General features: G+C 36.6%; 2 protein-coding genes across 4 annotated transcripts in view; one reads left to right on the top strand and one right to left on the bottom strand.

The window, feature by feature from the left end:
* Nucleotides 1-308: 308 nt before the first annotated feature.
* NIPSNAP3A (nipsnap homolog 3A) lies at nt 309-12,813 on the bottom strand. Of its 2 annotated transcripts, XM_002743166.4 has the most exons (6): nt 12,644-12,813; nt 9,392-9,602; nt 7,733-7,891; nt 6,106-6,255; nt 1,243-1,329; nt 309-1,153 (listed from the first exon to the last, which is right to left on the bottom strand). In XM_002743166.4, the coding sequence occupies exons 1-6, from the start codon at nt 12,701-12,703 to the stop codon at nt 1,077-1,079; spliced, it is 744 nt and encodes a 247-aa protein (XP_002743212.1). In that variant the 5' UTR covers nt 12,704-12,813; the 3' UTR covers nt 309-1,076. The 2 variants fall into 2 exon arrangements, with proteins under 2 accessions (XP_002743212.1, XP_017830657.1); XM_017975168.2 differs by lacking the exon at nt 6,106-6,255.
* Nucleotides 12,611-13,893, top strand: part of LOC100392938 (olfactory receptor 13C7) — an 81,306-nt gene continuing 80,023 nt past the window's right edge. The window contains exon 1 of one of the 2 annotated variants that reach the window (XM_078373623.1): nt 12,611-13,854. The gene's annotated coding sequence lies outside the window, so the exon portion shown is untranslated. The remainder of the gene's footprint in view (nt 13,855-13,893) is intronic. The other variant, XM_035253528.2, reaches the window with a different exon arrangement.

The following is a 13,893-nucleotide window of genomic DNA, read 5'->3' as shown; positions in this document are numbered from 1 at the left end:
TATAAAATAACATAAAACTGTAAAAATAACTATAAATATAGATTTCATAGTCTTGGAAGTACCAAATCTACTTCAATAGGAAGCATTAAAATAAAACAAAAATTGAAGTTGTTTGTAGGAAAACCCTACCACACCTAAGACAGTACTAAAGAAAACTCTGATTCTGGGTTTAGTGGCATGTAATTTTCTTGAGGTAACTTAATATTTAAAGTAAAGATAATAAATTGGTACTGTCTCATTACCTTACAGCAACACACCAATAGCTTCAGAGATTATAAATATATAAAACTCAATAAAAAGAACCAGAATGTATATGTAGGCTTTTATTAGGGCAAACATTTCCATATCCATAAAGATTACATTAAAACAAATGGATGTCTCAAGTATCTTTGTTAAACAAAGATAAAAAATGAAGTAAATAGTAGTTAAAATTAATTATAAATAAAGATATTTCAGCACATAAACCAAAAGTTTTTTCTAGATTTTTAATACCAGGACCTAACACTATCATTTCCAAGTAAGTGTCAAATAACTAATGTGAAAACCGTAGTTAATATAGATGTCACAAATGACAATGTGGTTTTTTATAGTAAAGAAATACGTTAATTTTCATGAATCTTACTTGGTATTACAAAATAAAATTCACTGGACAAAAACCAAAAAACCCCAGGAAAACAGACATGATGGAAAGGTTGAAAAAATATATTAATAATTTAAAAATGCTGTTACAAGCATGGAAATGTTACTATTATCATTTGAATATAAGAAAATGCTATAAAACAAAGAGTTGTCAAAATACAGTAGAAGAGATATTCTGAAGCAAATGAAGAGTCAAGATCTTAAAACAGTGACAAGTATTTTTTAATGTATGACAGATACTAAAATATCACGAAGGAAGTAAACAGAACTATTTTTGAAGTGGTAGTACAAAATGTAGCCTTCAAAATGGAAGAAACATAGCAAATTAACTTACCACCTCCTTCAAATAAAAGTCAGAACCTCTTGGGAGAATTTAAGCACCATGAGCAGACAGATCTCATAGCAGTTAATGAAATGTTTTGTATTTCAGCAGAAAACTATTTCAATGGTGAAAATGATGTAGGAATCAGAAGCATATTCTGCTGAGACACTAGGTAGTTGACACTTTCTCGAACTGGAAAACATTTCATAAAAAGGCATACAGAGTTACTGACTGAATCACATTTGTTCTAAAAATAATTCATTCCTAGTTAGACAGCTTACCAGCCGCCACAACTCTGGGATCCTCATGGGACTTATGTCTCCCAGCTGCACGACTATCTGCACTCTCATTCCACCAAAGAACGTGAACTGCAGAAATAAATCACAAATATCTAAAAAATATGGCCTTCATAAGAAATAATGAATCAAAACCATCCTATTCTTTAAATCAAAATAGTGATATCGAAAAGGTAAAACTAAATATGTTAGCGATAAGATTTCAGAGGTGTCAGAGACTTACTAGAGAAATTAATAAACTAATTAAGTTGGTTTTATAGATGAAGAAATAGAAGGCTAGAAAAGGGAAGTACTAAAGTAAAACAGCTAGAGGCATAATCAAGACGAGACCCAAAATTAAATATTTCCTACTACATTTTACTTTATTTTTTAAAAAAGCAAAATTATGAGCAAATTGTGTTTACTATGAAAAATTTATATTATACAAAGAAGAAAATTAAAAGTGGTATAATGTTAACAGTATAGAGAAAACCTCTATGGAAATGTATTTCCTTTAGAAAATGAGTAAAACCAAATCAGAGTCTTATATATTATAATAACAAATTTAGCTTAGTAACAGATTTTTAAAAATCAACAGTATTTTCTATGGCAATATTAATTTTTAATGGCTATATAATTCCTCCTTACAGATACAGCAACTTATTATGCCAACCCCTTATTGTTGTTGATTAGACTATTTCCAGTAGTTCAGTATTCTATAAAATACTGGAATAAATCTTCTTCTTATACAAAATTATGAAGTTTTTATATAATTATAATATATAAATTTTAGATGTATAGGAAAATGCAGATAAATTAAAAAAACAAATTGTAATTATTACTATATTACCTAGAAATAACCACTTTTATATTTGCTGCATCTCTTTCCATATTTGTGTATATATGTATTTTGATTTTTTAATTTTAATTTTATTTTTGTAGAGACAGGGTCCCACTTCATGGCCTAGGCTGGTCTTGAACTCCTGACCTCAAGCAATCCTACTGCCTTGGCATCCCAAAGTGTTAGGATTCCAGGTGTGAGATACCATGCCTGGACTGTATTTTCATATGCAGTTGTATATTTATACAAATAAACATTTACCAGCATATTTGCTTATGCTTATGTAAATACATGATATGCATGTATATTGATTTCTGTATTACACATGTATTATATAAAGGTCATACTACATTTCCAATGTTTCTTTAATGTAAACAGTATTAACAAACTTCATTTGAGCACAGCTATATGTTTATAATAATTTTGAAGACTACTGATACTGAATGATAACTATGTGTCAGGCCTTGTTTTAAGCATTTTAATGTATTAACTCATTTACCAGCATATTTGCTTATGCTCATATCATCTAGGTTCTCATAATGGTCTATCATTTTATGGATGAAAAAACTAAGATGTGGTGAGGTTTACTTACCGAAAGTCAAAAGGTAAGTAGTGTACCTGGGATTCAAACCCAGGCAGTCTGATTCTGATTATTTCCTTAATATAAAGTAGAATTTAAGTTGAGAAAACTAAAGAGCATGTCATATATATATATATACACACACACATATAGTGTATATAGTATACACCATCCTCCAGAAATGATGTCTGTACTGATTACCTTTTTTTTTTGAGACAGAGTCTTGCTCTTTCACCAGGCTGGAGTGCAGTGGCACGATCTCGGTTAACTGCAACCTCCGTCTCCCGGATTCAAGCTATTCCCGTGCCTCAGCATCCTGAGTAGCTGGTACTACAGGCACCCACCATCACGCCTGGCTAATTTTTTGTATTTTAGTAGAGATGGGGTTTCACCATGGCCAGGATGGTCTCCATATACTGACCTCGTGATCCACCTGCCTCAGCCTCCCAAAGTGCTGGGATTACAGGCGTGAGCCACAGCGCCCGGCCCTGATTACCAATTCTAACACTGAGAATGAATTTAAATGAAAAAGTGTATGAACACAAATTTTCAGTAGTTTTTTTTAAAAAGTAAAAGTTATCTATGTGCAGTATGGAAAATTAAGATAGAGGCTGGGTGTGGTGGCTCACGCCTCTAATCCCAACACTTTGGGACGCTGAGGCGGGTGAATCACCCGAGGTCAGGAGTTTGAGACCAGCCTGGCCAACATGGTGAAACCCCGTCTCTACTAAAAATACAAAACTTAGCTGGGCATGGTGGCGCATGCCTGTAATCCCAGCTACTCCGGAGGCTGAGGTAGAAGAATCGCCTAAACTAGTGAGGTGGAGGTTGCAGGGAGCTGAGATCGTGCAACTGCACTCAGAGTATGACTCTATCTCAACAACAACAACAACAAAAAAGGAATATTAAGACAGAGACTTAAAATAACCATTGATGATAGACTGGACTGGGAAAATGTGGCACATATACACCATGGAATATTATGCAGCAATCAAAAATGATGAGTTTGTGTCCTTTGTAGGGACATGGATGAATCTGGAGAATATCATTCTCAGCAAACTGACACAAGAACAGAAAACGAAATACCGCATATTCTCACTCATAGGCAGGTGATGAACAATGAGAACACATGGACACAGGGAAGGGAGTACCACACACTGGGGTCTATTGGGGGGAATATTGGGGAGGGACAGTAGCGGGGGGAGCTGGGGAGGGATAGCCTGGGGAGAAATGCCAAATGTGGGTGAAAGGGAGGAAGGCAGCAAAACACACTGCCATGTGTGTACCTATGCAACTATCTTGCATGTTCTGCACATGTACCCCAAAACCTAAAATGCAATTAAAAAAAAACCATTTCTCCTGTTGAAATATGACCACTACGTATGTTGTATACTTTCAAATTTCTTTTCTGTATAATTTAGCACACCTATATACATACACACCCATGCATATTTTCTAGAAGAAATACTGGCAGAGACAATAAAAATAAGGCTTTATGAACACTACACAGTATTTGAATACTTTTTTTTTTCCTGACCTAATAGGATATCCATATAAGTATGCCTTTAATTAGGTAACAAAATGGCATCTCATTATTGTTTTAATCTGCATTTTCTTTAATATATATTTGATAGCTATGTGCATGTCTACTTTTGCATAAATTTTTATTTTTGCTTTTGAATCTCATTTATGGTGATTTTCAGGCATACAGAAAGTTTGAGCCTTTGTATAATAAAATCACCAGTTAATTTTTTTTTCTTCATCATTTCTTCATTTGCTTTTGGCTTACAAATATAATCCCAATCCACATTACTAAATAAATTCATCTACATTTTGTTTTACCAATTTTATGAATTAAAATTTTTCATTAAATGTATAATCCATCTTGACTTTATTTTAGCATATGGTGTGAGATAGGCATCTAAAAATTTTCATAACAATTTCTCTCCCATGTATTTTCCAACCTGACTATACCTTTATTTTTATATATTCTATTTTCTGATGATAGATGATTACAAGAAGTTGAATTTCTGCATAAAGATGGGTATATTAGGTTTGTGATGTCCATTGGACATAAAGAGATAATAGGAAGGTAACTGGATATTATGATGAGTCTTTCAAATATTTGTTAGCTATTCTTAGACATTTATCCTTTGTTCCTTTTTTTTTTAAGAGACAGGGTCTTACTATGTCATTCAGGGGCTAAAGTGCAGTGGTGCCATCATAGCTCACTGCAGCCTTGAACTCCTGGCTCAAGTGATCCTCCCACCTCAGCCTCCCAAGTAAGTAGGACTACAAGTGTTTACCACCATCCCCAACTAATTGTTAAAATATTTTTTTGTAGAGACAAGCTGTGTTGCCCAGGCTAGTCTCGAACTCCTGGGCTCAAGCAATCCTCCCACCTCAGCCTCCTAAAAGCGCTGATTACAGGTGTTAGCTACCTCATTGGCTCCTTTATCCTTTCATATAAACTTTACAAATGTTTTTAATTTGCCACAAAATACCTTGAAATTCTGATTGAAATGTTTTCCAACTTTAAAAGTTAAATATTCCAAATATGTGTTTTTTTAAATAAAATTATATCCATATATAAATTTGCCTTCATATATATGTATATTTATTGTCTCTCTATATAGAGATATATATAAAACTGTGGTGGAAAATGGGTACATTTTTATGGGGAGGGCTTTAATATTTATACAAAATATATATTACCTTTTTACTTAGAGATAATCTTCCTACCCCAAGAAATATTTTTAAAAAATCAGTAAAAGTACATTCAGAGGAAAAGAAATGATGAACATAACAGTTTATTTCTTGAGGTTCCTTCAGTTTGTTTGTTTGTTTGTTTGTTTTGAGGTGGAATTTTGCTCTTGTCACCCAGGCTGGAGTGCAATGGTGCTATTTTGGCTCATTGCAACCGCTGCTTCCCAGGTTCAAGTGGTTCTCCTGCCTCAGCCTCCACAGTAGCTGGGATTACAGGTACCCACCACAAATTACAGGCCTGGCTAATTTTTTCTATTTTTAGTAGAGATGGGTTTCACCATGTTTGCCAGACTGGTCTCAAACTCCTGACCTCAGGTGATCTGCTCCCCTTGGCCTCCCAAAGTGCTGGGATTACAGCATTAGCCACTGTGCCCGGCCGAGCTTCCCCAGAACCGAAAGTATAATAAAATAAATAAATAAATATAAATAAATAAATTTAATCATTTTGATGTGTAAGGGAAAACTGCTATTCAGCATTTGAAAAAGGTTTCATAAGTTGTTAACTTTCAGATGTAAAACAGATTTTCTCAATTTTTAAAATTATAAAAAACTAAACATTTAGTAATAATTAATAAAATATACTCTATAATGAGAAAGAGAGACCCAAGGAACCTAGGAACCCAAGGAACTTAAGTCACAATACATATTACAGTTTCATATAAGAAGAAATGGACAATTGTACCTCTGTTGAGTGCTCCATATTCTGTGTGGAACACTCCAACTAGTTTTGTGTAGCCTAGATTGACATGAGCATGAACTGCCCTTTTAAATGCATCACCCCACAGAGCTGGCCCACCAGGTTTCATCTGAAAAGTGGCCAGTTCATAGACTCCTAAAATAGGGAGAAAAAGAATTTTTTAGAAGATACTCAAGCAATATCTAATCATGTTTCTCGGTCCTTTCACTATCTATACACACAGATTGGGAGGATCAGACATGCATACATATTATGTAGACATGTTTATTATATTTGCATTCTCTTTCTTTGCTTTTATGTTTAGAAAGTTCTTGCCTATGTTTAAGAATGAGTTGTTATGCTTAATCATACAGACAACAAAGAAAAATAACTGGAAGCTATTATCAACTATTATCTGAAATATTTTTAATCATAAAATTTGTCAAAAAACTGTTGAGAATTTATGATGAAACAGAATTTTGAGCTGAGTGAGTCTATACTTTTAAAAAATAAAAGAATAAAAGAAGAATTTTCCAATCTATATTTTCATTCTTTCCAATTTACACTGTTTTTCTTCATATAATTTCTCCCTATAAGTTTCCATTTTTAACAGGAACAGCAAAGCAAAGAGTGGACCTGAAGTGATGTCTCTGAATTTTGGGGGAAAAAAAGCATAAAGAGATGGTTTTATTTTTCCTAAATATCCAGGTAAATACTTGAAAAGTATTGTACACTTTGGACAGAAGTATAGGGCTGGTGGAGAGAAAGAAACTAGGGGACTAGTAGGAAAGGCATGCAAACATTTCTAAGCAATGATGAACACAGAGGAGGAGAACCAAGATTTGACACTGTCAGAGAAGTGAACTGTTTTATTTAGATAGTGCTGAGAGCTGAGAGGACACCTAAGTGGGTAAAGATCCAAAGAACACTTTGCTAATTTTTTGTAACCTAAATACACTACAAAGTTGGGAATAATGGGGGAAGTAAAATAACATTTAAATTAGTTTATGTTTTCTAATCTGACCTTTGTTTAAAACTGGATTGAGGTAATAGTTTCTTTAAGTCAGGAAGAAGTGAAATCAGCAAGAAGACAAATCTTAAGCATGACTTTCAAACTGAGAAACAAGAAAGAAGACACAAAAGTTAGACTAAAGTAATATAGCTTGGCAGTTTCAGTTAATCTGTTTCCCCCAAATAGTCAATTTTATAAGCCAAGCTGTATTTAATGATTCAAGATTAGTTATAATGTATGGAAATGCTTTTACATTTTAAAGATTACATTATTTTAAAATTATGGCAAAACTTCTTATGCTATCTTTTACCTATCAACACGCTCCCTGCTCCCAGTGCACAAATTCTCAACCTCTACTGACCATGTCAACTTTTTCTATAACACAGTTAAGCTTTACAAATCTGTAAGATCTCAATTTGAAAAAAAAATCTCATTATTTTATGCTCACTTTTTTCAAGGACAGGGTAAGAGCCCTCATTTATTTTTACCTCAACAATCACTGTATGTTCCTATATAAAACAAAGGATTAATTTTTTTCCAAAGGAACTTCAGTTTTTATCACTTCAGTTCTTTAGTATTTTATTCATCAAAACTCAAAGTGACTAACAAGGAAGGACTTACCTTCTTTTGAAGGTTTTTCTAATTTGCACCATGGTACCAAGTAAGTAATCTCACTCTCTTGTTTATCAATGAGAGCCAAATTTGGAATGAGGAATTTTTCTTGCCATTCCTTATCTTTGGCCAAGGCTTTCCGAACTTCACTTCGATGAGCAAAATGATCTGTGGGAAGAAAAGAATTATGATAAATAAAAAGTTTTAATTTTAAATCACCTGTACTTTTCTGGTTTTCATTCAAATCAGCAAATGTTCATTGATGCCATATAAGGACCCTGTGTTAGGCCTTTGGAGACACCAACATAAACAGATGTGACCATCTGTCCTGAAGTTACTCAAGGACAAAAAGGGTAGTAGAAATGCAAACGAATTGTAATGTCATATAACAGGCTTTATAGGCTCTACCATGTAGTAGGCAGTTTTGTGAATTAGGTAAGTTATTGAATTTTTCTGTGCCTCAGTTTCTGTGAAATTGAGATAATAAGACATCTACCTCCAGGGTTGTATGAGGATTAAATTAACACATGAAGAGTTTAGAATAGTGGTTGGACTTTTTAAGCCTCTTCTTTGAACAAAAAAAGATTTCAAAGAAATAATACTGATTCTCCTATTGTCACCCATTCTTTCTCCCCAGCACTTAATTTCTCTTCTATTAAAGTTACCCAGTTACATACATTTGCCAACATATGGGCCTAGTACTATATTTACTGTTAGGACTTCATAAGACTAATAGTAAGAGAGTTTCATATGGTTTCATATTCTTTCAAAAGGAAGAATACCTATCTTACAACTTAAGTGAGGTGTATCAGAACTTAGTTTTTAAAAATGGGCTGTGATAAAACTTGTACCACATCTAAAGCATAAATTGTATTTTAATGGGGCTTTTTCTGTTATAACAGGGAAAACCCTAAACCAAACACTAAATGAAATTATTAAAAATTCTTTAGGTATCATCATGTCTGATGTAGACAGACACTGGAATAAAAAGCATTCTGGGGATTCTTGTAACTTGTTCTCCTTCCTCTACTCAACCAGGTATAGGTTAGTTTCAACATGGGACAAACTCTCTCCTATTCTTTTACCTCCCTCGAGTAGTATGACAGCGAATTCCTTGAAACTCTGGGGTACAGATATTAAACAAACGTTGTTTCTAAACATAACAATTATTAAATCTCATATTTCAGTGAGGATGAAAAGTTAACCATCATTCCCTATGATCCTCCATATTCATGAAGTTCCTTAAATGGTTGGAAATCTTTCTGCTAAAATACTGATATCCAGCCTCCTAGCTTCAAAAAAAGAAAAGATATTTGTGATCTTAACCCACTTGGACTTTTACAATTGCTGCTTCAAATTTTTCATAAACTATCTTTACAGCAAATCATTTTAACATTTTTCTGAGGATTAAAGTCTAGTTCACAATTTTATGTCTTGATATATGTGACGCCATGTTTTCCAATTTACAATGTAAGAGTTTCAGCAAGGGGATAGAGGTATACCACTGGGAAGAATAAGAACTGAATTTTTTTTTTTTTGGTATAGCTGTCCAAAAGTCTTAGTTAACCTGTATGTATATATAGTAATATAGATCCAAGAACTAAGTTTTATGTTACATTTAACAGAATGAAAATCAATACTGAACGCTAAAACTGGATGAGTCTTTACCATACTTCCAAATATGAAACACTTTATTCATTCTGCCTCCAAATTCTGCACTCCAGTATCCAACCAATTCAGAGTGAGCTGTCCGAAGATGAACATTTTTCTTAAAATTTTCCAGGAACTCATTCATTTTTGAGGGTTTAAGGTAATAAGTACGAAATTCATATAAGGTTCCATCATATTGTCTAGGTCCTGTAGCAAAAGGTGAGCACACCTGAAGAAGATAAGACAAATGTAAATATCTTGGGAAGATAGGATTCATTATACTATGTTACAGCCAAATCTGAGTCTGGTACAAGGAACACTCGTAGAGTCATTACTCATGTTTGTACTTCTGTTGTCAATTCTCAGTATGTTACCGGTGGAGGGTGTCCAGGTTCTTGGTATTTTGAACAAAGAATTGGATAAAATGCACAAACAAAGCAAGGAAATAATGAAGTAACAAAAGCAGAGATTTATTGAAAATGAAAGCACACTCCACAGGGTAGGAAAGGGCCTAAGTGAGTGGCTCAAGGGTCCTGGTTACAGTATTTTCTGGGGTTTCAATACCCCAGAGAGGTTTCCCATTGGTTACTTGGTGTAAGCCCTATGCAAATGACGAGGATGAAGTAAAGTTACAAAATCATTTACTCTGTGCACGCCCTATGTAAATGAAGAGGATATTTCTTGTCATAGCTGAGGTGTTTGATTTAGTTCTAGGAATTCCTCAGGTTCCCTGCCTCCAGGCTCTATTCTCCTGCCTCACATATATACTCGTTTACATAGAGACGTCTATAAAGACAACTATTAAATATGCTTAGTAGCTAGTTACTGTTTCCAAGCGGGGGTTTCCTGTCACCTTTAGCCACTTTTTCAGAAATTGCTCATAAGGCACTGAGATCTTAATGATACAGTTAAGAACTACAGTTAGAATTCTAACAAATTTACAAAAGCTTTCCTATTAGCCAATAATTGCATCTTTAGTCAAGAGCATATGTGTTACAGTTATGCATATCAAAAAACTTTATTAACCACAGACGTCTTTTGGCAGGCATAATGAAAAAATGTTTACTAGCAGAAAACTCTTTCAGGTTCTTGAAAAAAATGGAAATTACAATTCAGGTCAAAGTATTTCCTAAATTCACTGAAGTAAACCACTGGTCAAAATAGGACTGGAATGTAACTAATGAAATAAAAAGTATGACCTATCCAATTACATTGTAATATAGTGCTAGTCCATGAATCCGAGAAAAGAAAATTCAGAGTCAAAATTTTCTGATTATTAGTTTCTAGTTACAGAAGCAATGTGAACAACATTTAATTCATTTAAAACATATTGGTGAAAATATCCCTAAGAACCATTAATTCTTTTCATAATAGTCATACACTCACTGTAAATATCTAATTTGTGTTCTGGTTGAACTTTCGATAAGAAATACCTCACCAAAGATTATCCTCTGTGTAGGTATTTATGTGTGTATATATGTATACACATACACATATATACACACATGATATACACACAGACACTCATGATATTCTAATTTATAAATCCATCTTACATAAGTTTGGTTAGCATGTGCTATTTCCTGAAGTTGATTACACCAGAATAATCTATTAAGACAGTTTTGATACCTACAAAACTATGGACAAATTAGGGCTTATATTGGTTAGCCAGTATGTCTACTTGCTTGAAAGCAGTAGGCTTTTGCTCTGATATATTTTTGTTTACAAAATACAAAATTATGTAACTATGTATGATAAGGCTTAATGATAATTACCTAGAGTTAATTCTATTGATGTCTGAGTTGTATGCTTACTGCTCAAATGACTAAGCCTACCAACAAAAACAACGGCTGCCCCTGTATTTCGTGGACACTCTTTTTGTGCTTTTAAACAAAACTCTAGTAACAGAATGTTGGTATAATAAACAAGTGCCTAGTATCCATAATTTCAAAATTGTTATAACAAAATATATCAGGAAATAGGCCAATGGGGCATTTGTGACAACTGGATTTCAGGTCGATTTGGGGAATTTGTATTTGGGGGATAAAATGGTTGATCAAAGGTACACATTTTTACAATTTTTTTGCAGTATTAATATATAGTAGGGAACCTCCAATGAGACAGAGGTGTGGAAGGTGGTACTAGAGAAGGAAGACCGCAGGGGAGCGGGGTATTGTGGGGGAGGCGGATGGGAGGTGAGGAGAATTTTGCTGCAGGGATGACTTTTAACTGCAAGGGCAGAAATCACTAGTCGTCCATGCTCCCTCATCTCCAAGTTAGGGCTCATTCCCACCCGCAACGACCTCCACTCCCCTTACAAGAGAACAATTGATGGACATTTTTAAAGACTCAGAGTTCAGAATAATGCCATAAGGATGTAATTCTTGGCCCTGCCCCACTGGAGAATCATCAGGGTAAAGACTGGATTGTTAATCTGGGGTGAATGGACATTAGCTGCTCTTCTTTAGTGTTCTTCAGTCTGTCTCTAGGACAGGTAAATCCCCTTCCTATCTTGCCCCTTGAGAAAGCAGCAAAGTCCTAAACATAAAAAGGAAAAGAAATGTCTGGGTTTGATGCACAGAATAGGCCACTCCCGAAAGTTAGGGGAGAATCACAAGCTCCATCTTGTCCATTTCTCATCTAAGGTTGAAAGAGTCTGTCTGTCATCGTCCTGTTTGCTCGGAGACTCTGGTCCCCACCTGGCGGAGGGAGCGACCACCGAAGCGCGGGTGGCGGGCAGGGTCCAGCCCCACCCGAACCCTGGGCCTCCTCTTCAAGGGTATCCGCGAAATGGTCCGAAGTTGTGTGTTTCATTTGAAAGGGGGAGGCCATTTCCTCCTTCAACCTGATGTTTAGAGAGGGCGGTGGTTTGGCAAGCCCCAAACCCACAGGCAGCCCGACAGCGCCAGGTGACAACGCGGGAGCGCTCCCCTGGCCAAAGCCGCGATGTAGCTGGGCGGTAAAAACACAACAGCCAGCGCCTCGGGTGTGTCCCGGCGGGTGTGTCCTCCAGGCTAGAAAAATCTGACCGCGACTGACCGCGAGGCGACCCCGGCTGGGGGTATTCTCTTAGCAGTGGCCTCCTCACGCGTGTCCCGAGTACCCCAGTCTTGTGGTTCCAGGGTTCTCGCTAGAACCTCCGCAGCGGCGCGGCGCCCACTGTGGGCGCGCCTGGCGGAGGGCGCATGTGCATGGCTCTCTTGTTCCCGGAACACTCCCCGCTCCTCCCCTTCCCTCGTGCAAGGGCTTGGGCGCCTCCGCGGCCGGTACCTGAGGTGCGAGCGTCCGTGAGGCCAGCGCCCTAGTCAGGCCGCTTCTGAGGACCAGCATGGCGCGGCTTCCGCGTTGAGAGTAGCAGCCAGCCGTGTCCTTTCTGAGACTCCTCTGAAGATTTTCCGAGTGGAAAGTAGCAGCTCCTGGACCATCGGCGGACGCAGGCTGGGGCGGGGCTCGGCGGGGTCAGCTCCACCCCGGCGCTGGAGGCGCGGCGGGTCGCGCAGCTTGGTGTCTTTCTCCTAACCTTGGTCCCCGTTGGTTTCCTGGAACGTTCTTTACCCAAACGTTAGAGATGACGTTAACTGAACGCTGAGATTATTCCTGCTCTACCTTTCTGGGCCCTCCCTCAATTCTTTCGCTCCAGTGCGCAGTTGTGTAGATTCGTAAATGTGCAGGGGTTGTGCGTGTGTTGTCCATGGAGAAGGAAGGAGAGGTGCTGAGTGAGTGCATGTGCCGTGTTTTGCATTTAAAATCGTGGAGGTTGTAAGTTTTAGATGTGATAGACGTGTATTTGAGCCTGACCTCTCTGCAACGAATGTGTTCTCCATTCCCATGGCCACCCCAGTGTGATCTTAGAAGGCTCCTGATTAAATTTTCCACGAGCTCAGAGAAATGGCAGCACCGAGCCTGATAAGAAAAAGTCGTTAAACATACCCTGGTCCTCCCAGTTCGGGAGCGTTGGTTCCCAGAGTAACCACCTTCAACATTTTAAGCTGTTTTTTCTAATGCTTGTTTCCATGTTTTAAAGTAAGAAGTATTTTCTGCTGTTTCTTGCATTTTCAGTTATGGATAGTATGTGCTGACTTCCTTCTGTGGCAGAAGAGGATTTATGTCTCATAGATGCCACTGTCCCCAAACTCACTTGTCTTCCTGCATCTATTAATGCTTATGTTAATTAATTTACATTAATTTATTACATTATTTACAGTAATCTACATATTCTTTATTCTTGCTAATAATTACATTATTATACACATAAATGTCATATTGCTTACAACATGAGGACTAGGGAGTTATTACAAGACTATGAACTCTGGTTGTATTGGTTTGCCTTGTGGAAGGGCTTTGGAATTGTCTGTTCACAGGAAGGAAGGCTTTTAAAAATTATTTTGGAAGGATTGCCTCAGTTTTTCTCAAAGAGAGGCATCCATGTGTAACTGTGCAAGACTAAAGAAATCGTTTGCATCAGGACTGGACCTATATGAGTAAATTATTTTCTTGGACCTTTTTTTAAGCCTGTAATT

This window comes from Callithrix jacchus, chromosome 1, assembly GCF_049354715.1.
Source record: "Callithrix jacchus isolate 240 chromosome 1, calJac240_pri, whole genome shotgun sequence".
NCBI lineage: Eukaryota > Metazoa > Chordata > Mammalia > Primates > Cebidae > Callithrix > Callithrix jacchus.
Note: the sequence above shows the minus strand (reverse complement) of the source record. Positions and strands in the feature narration are given on the sequence as shown.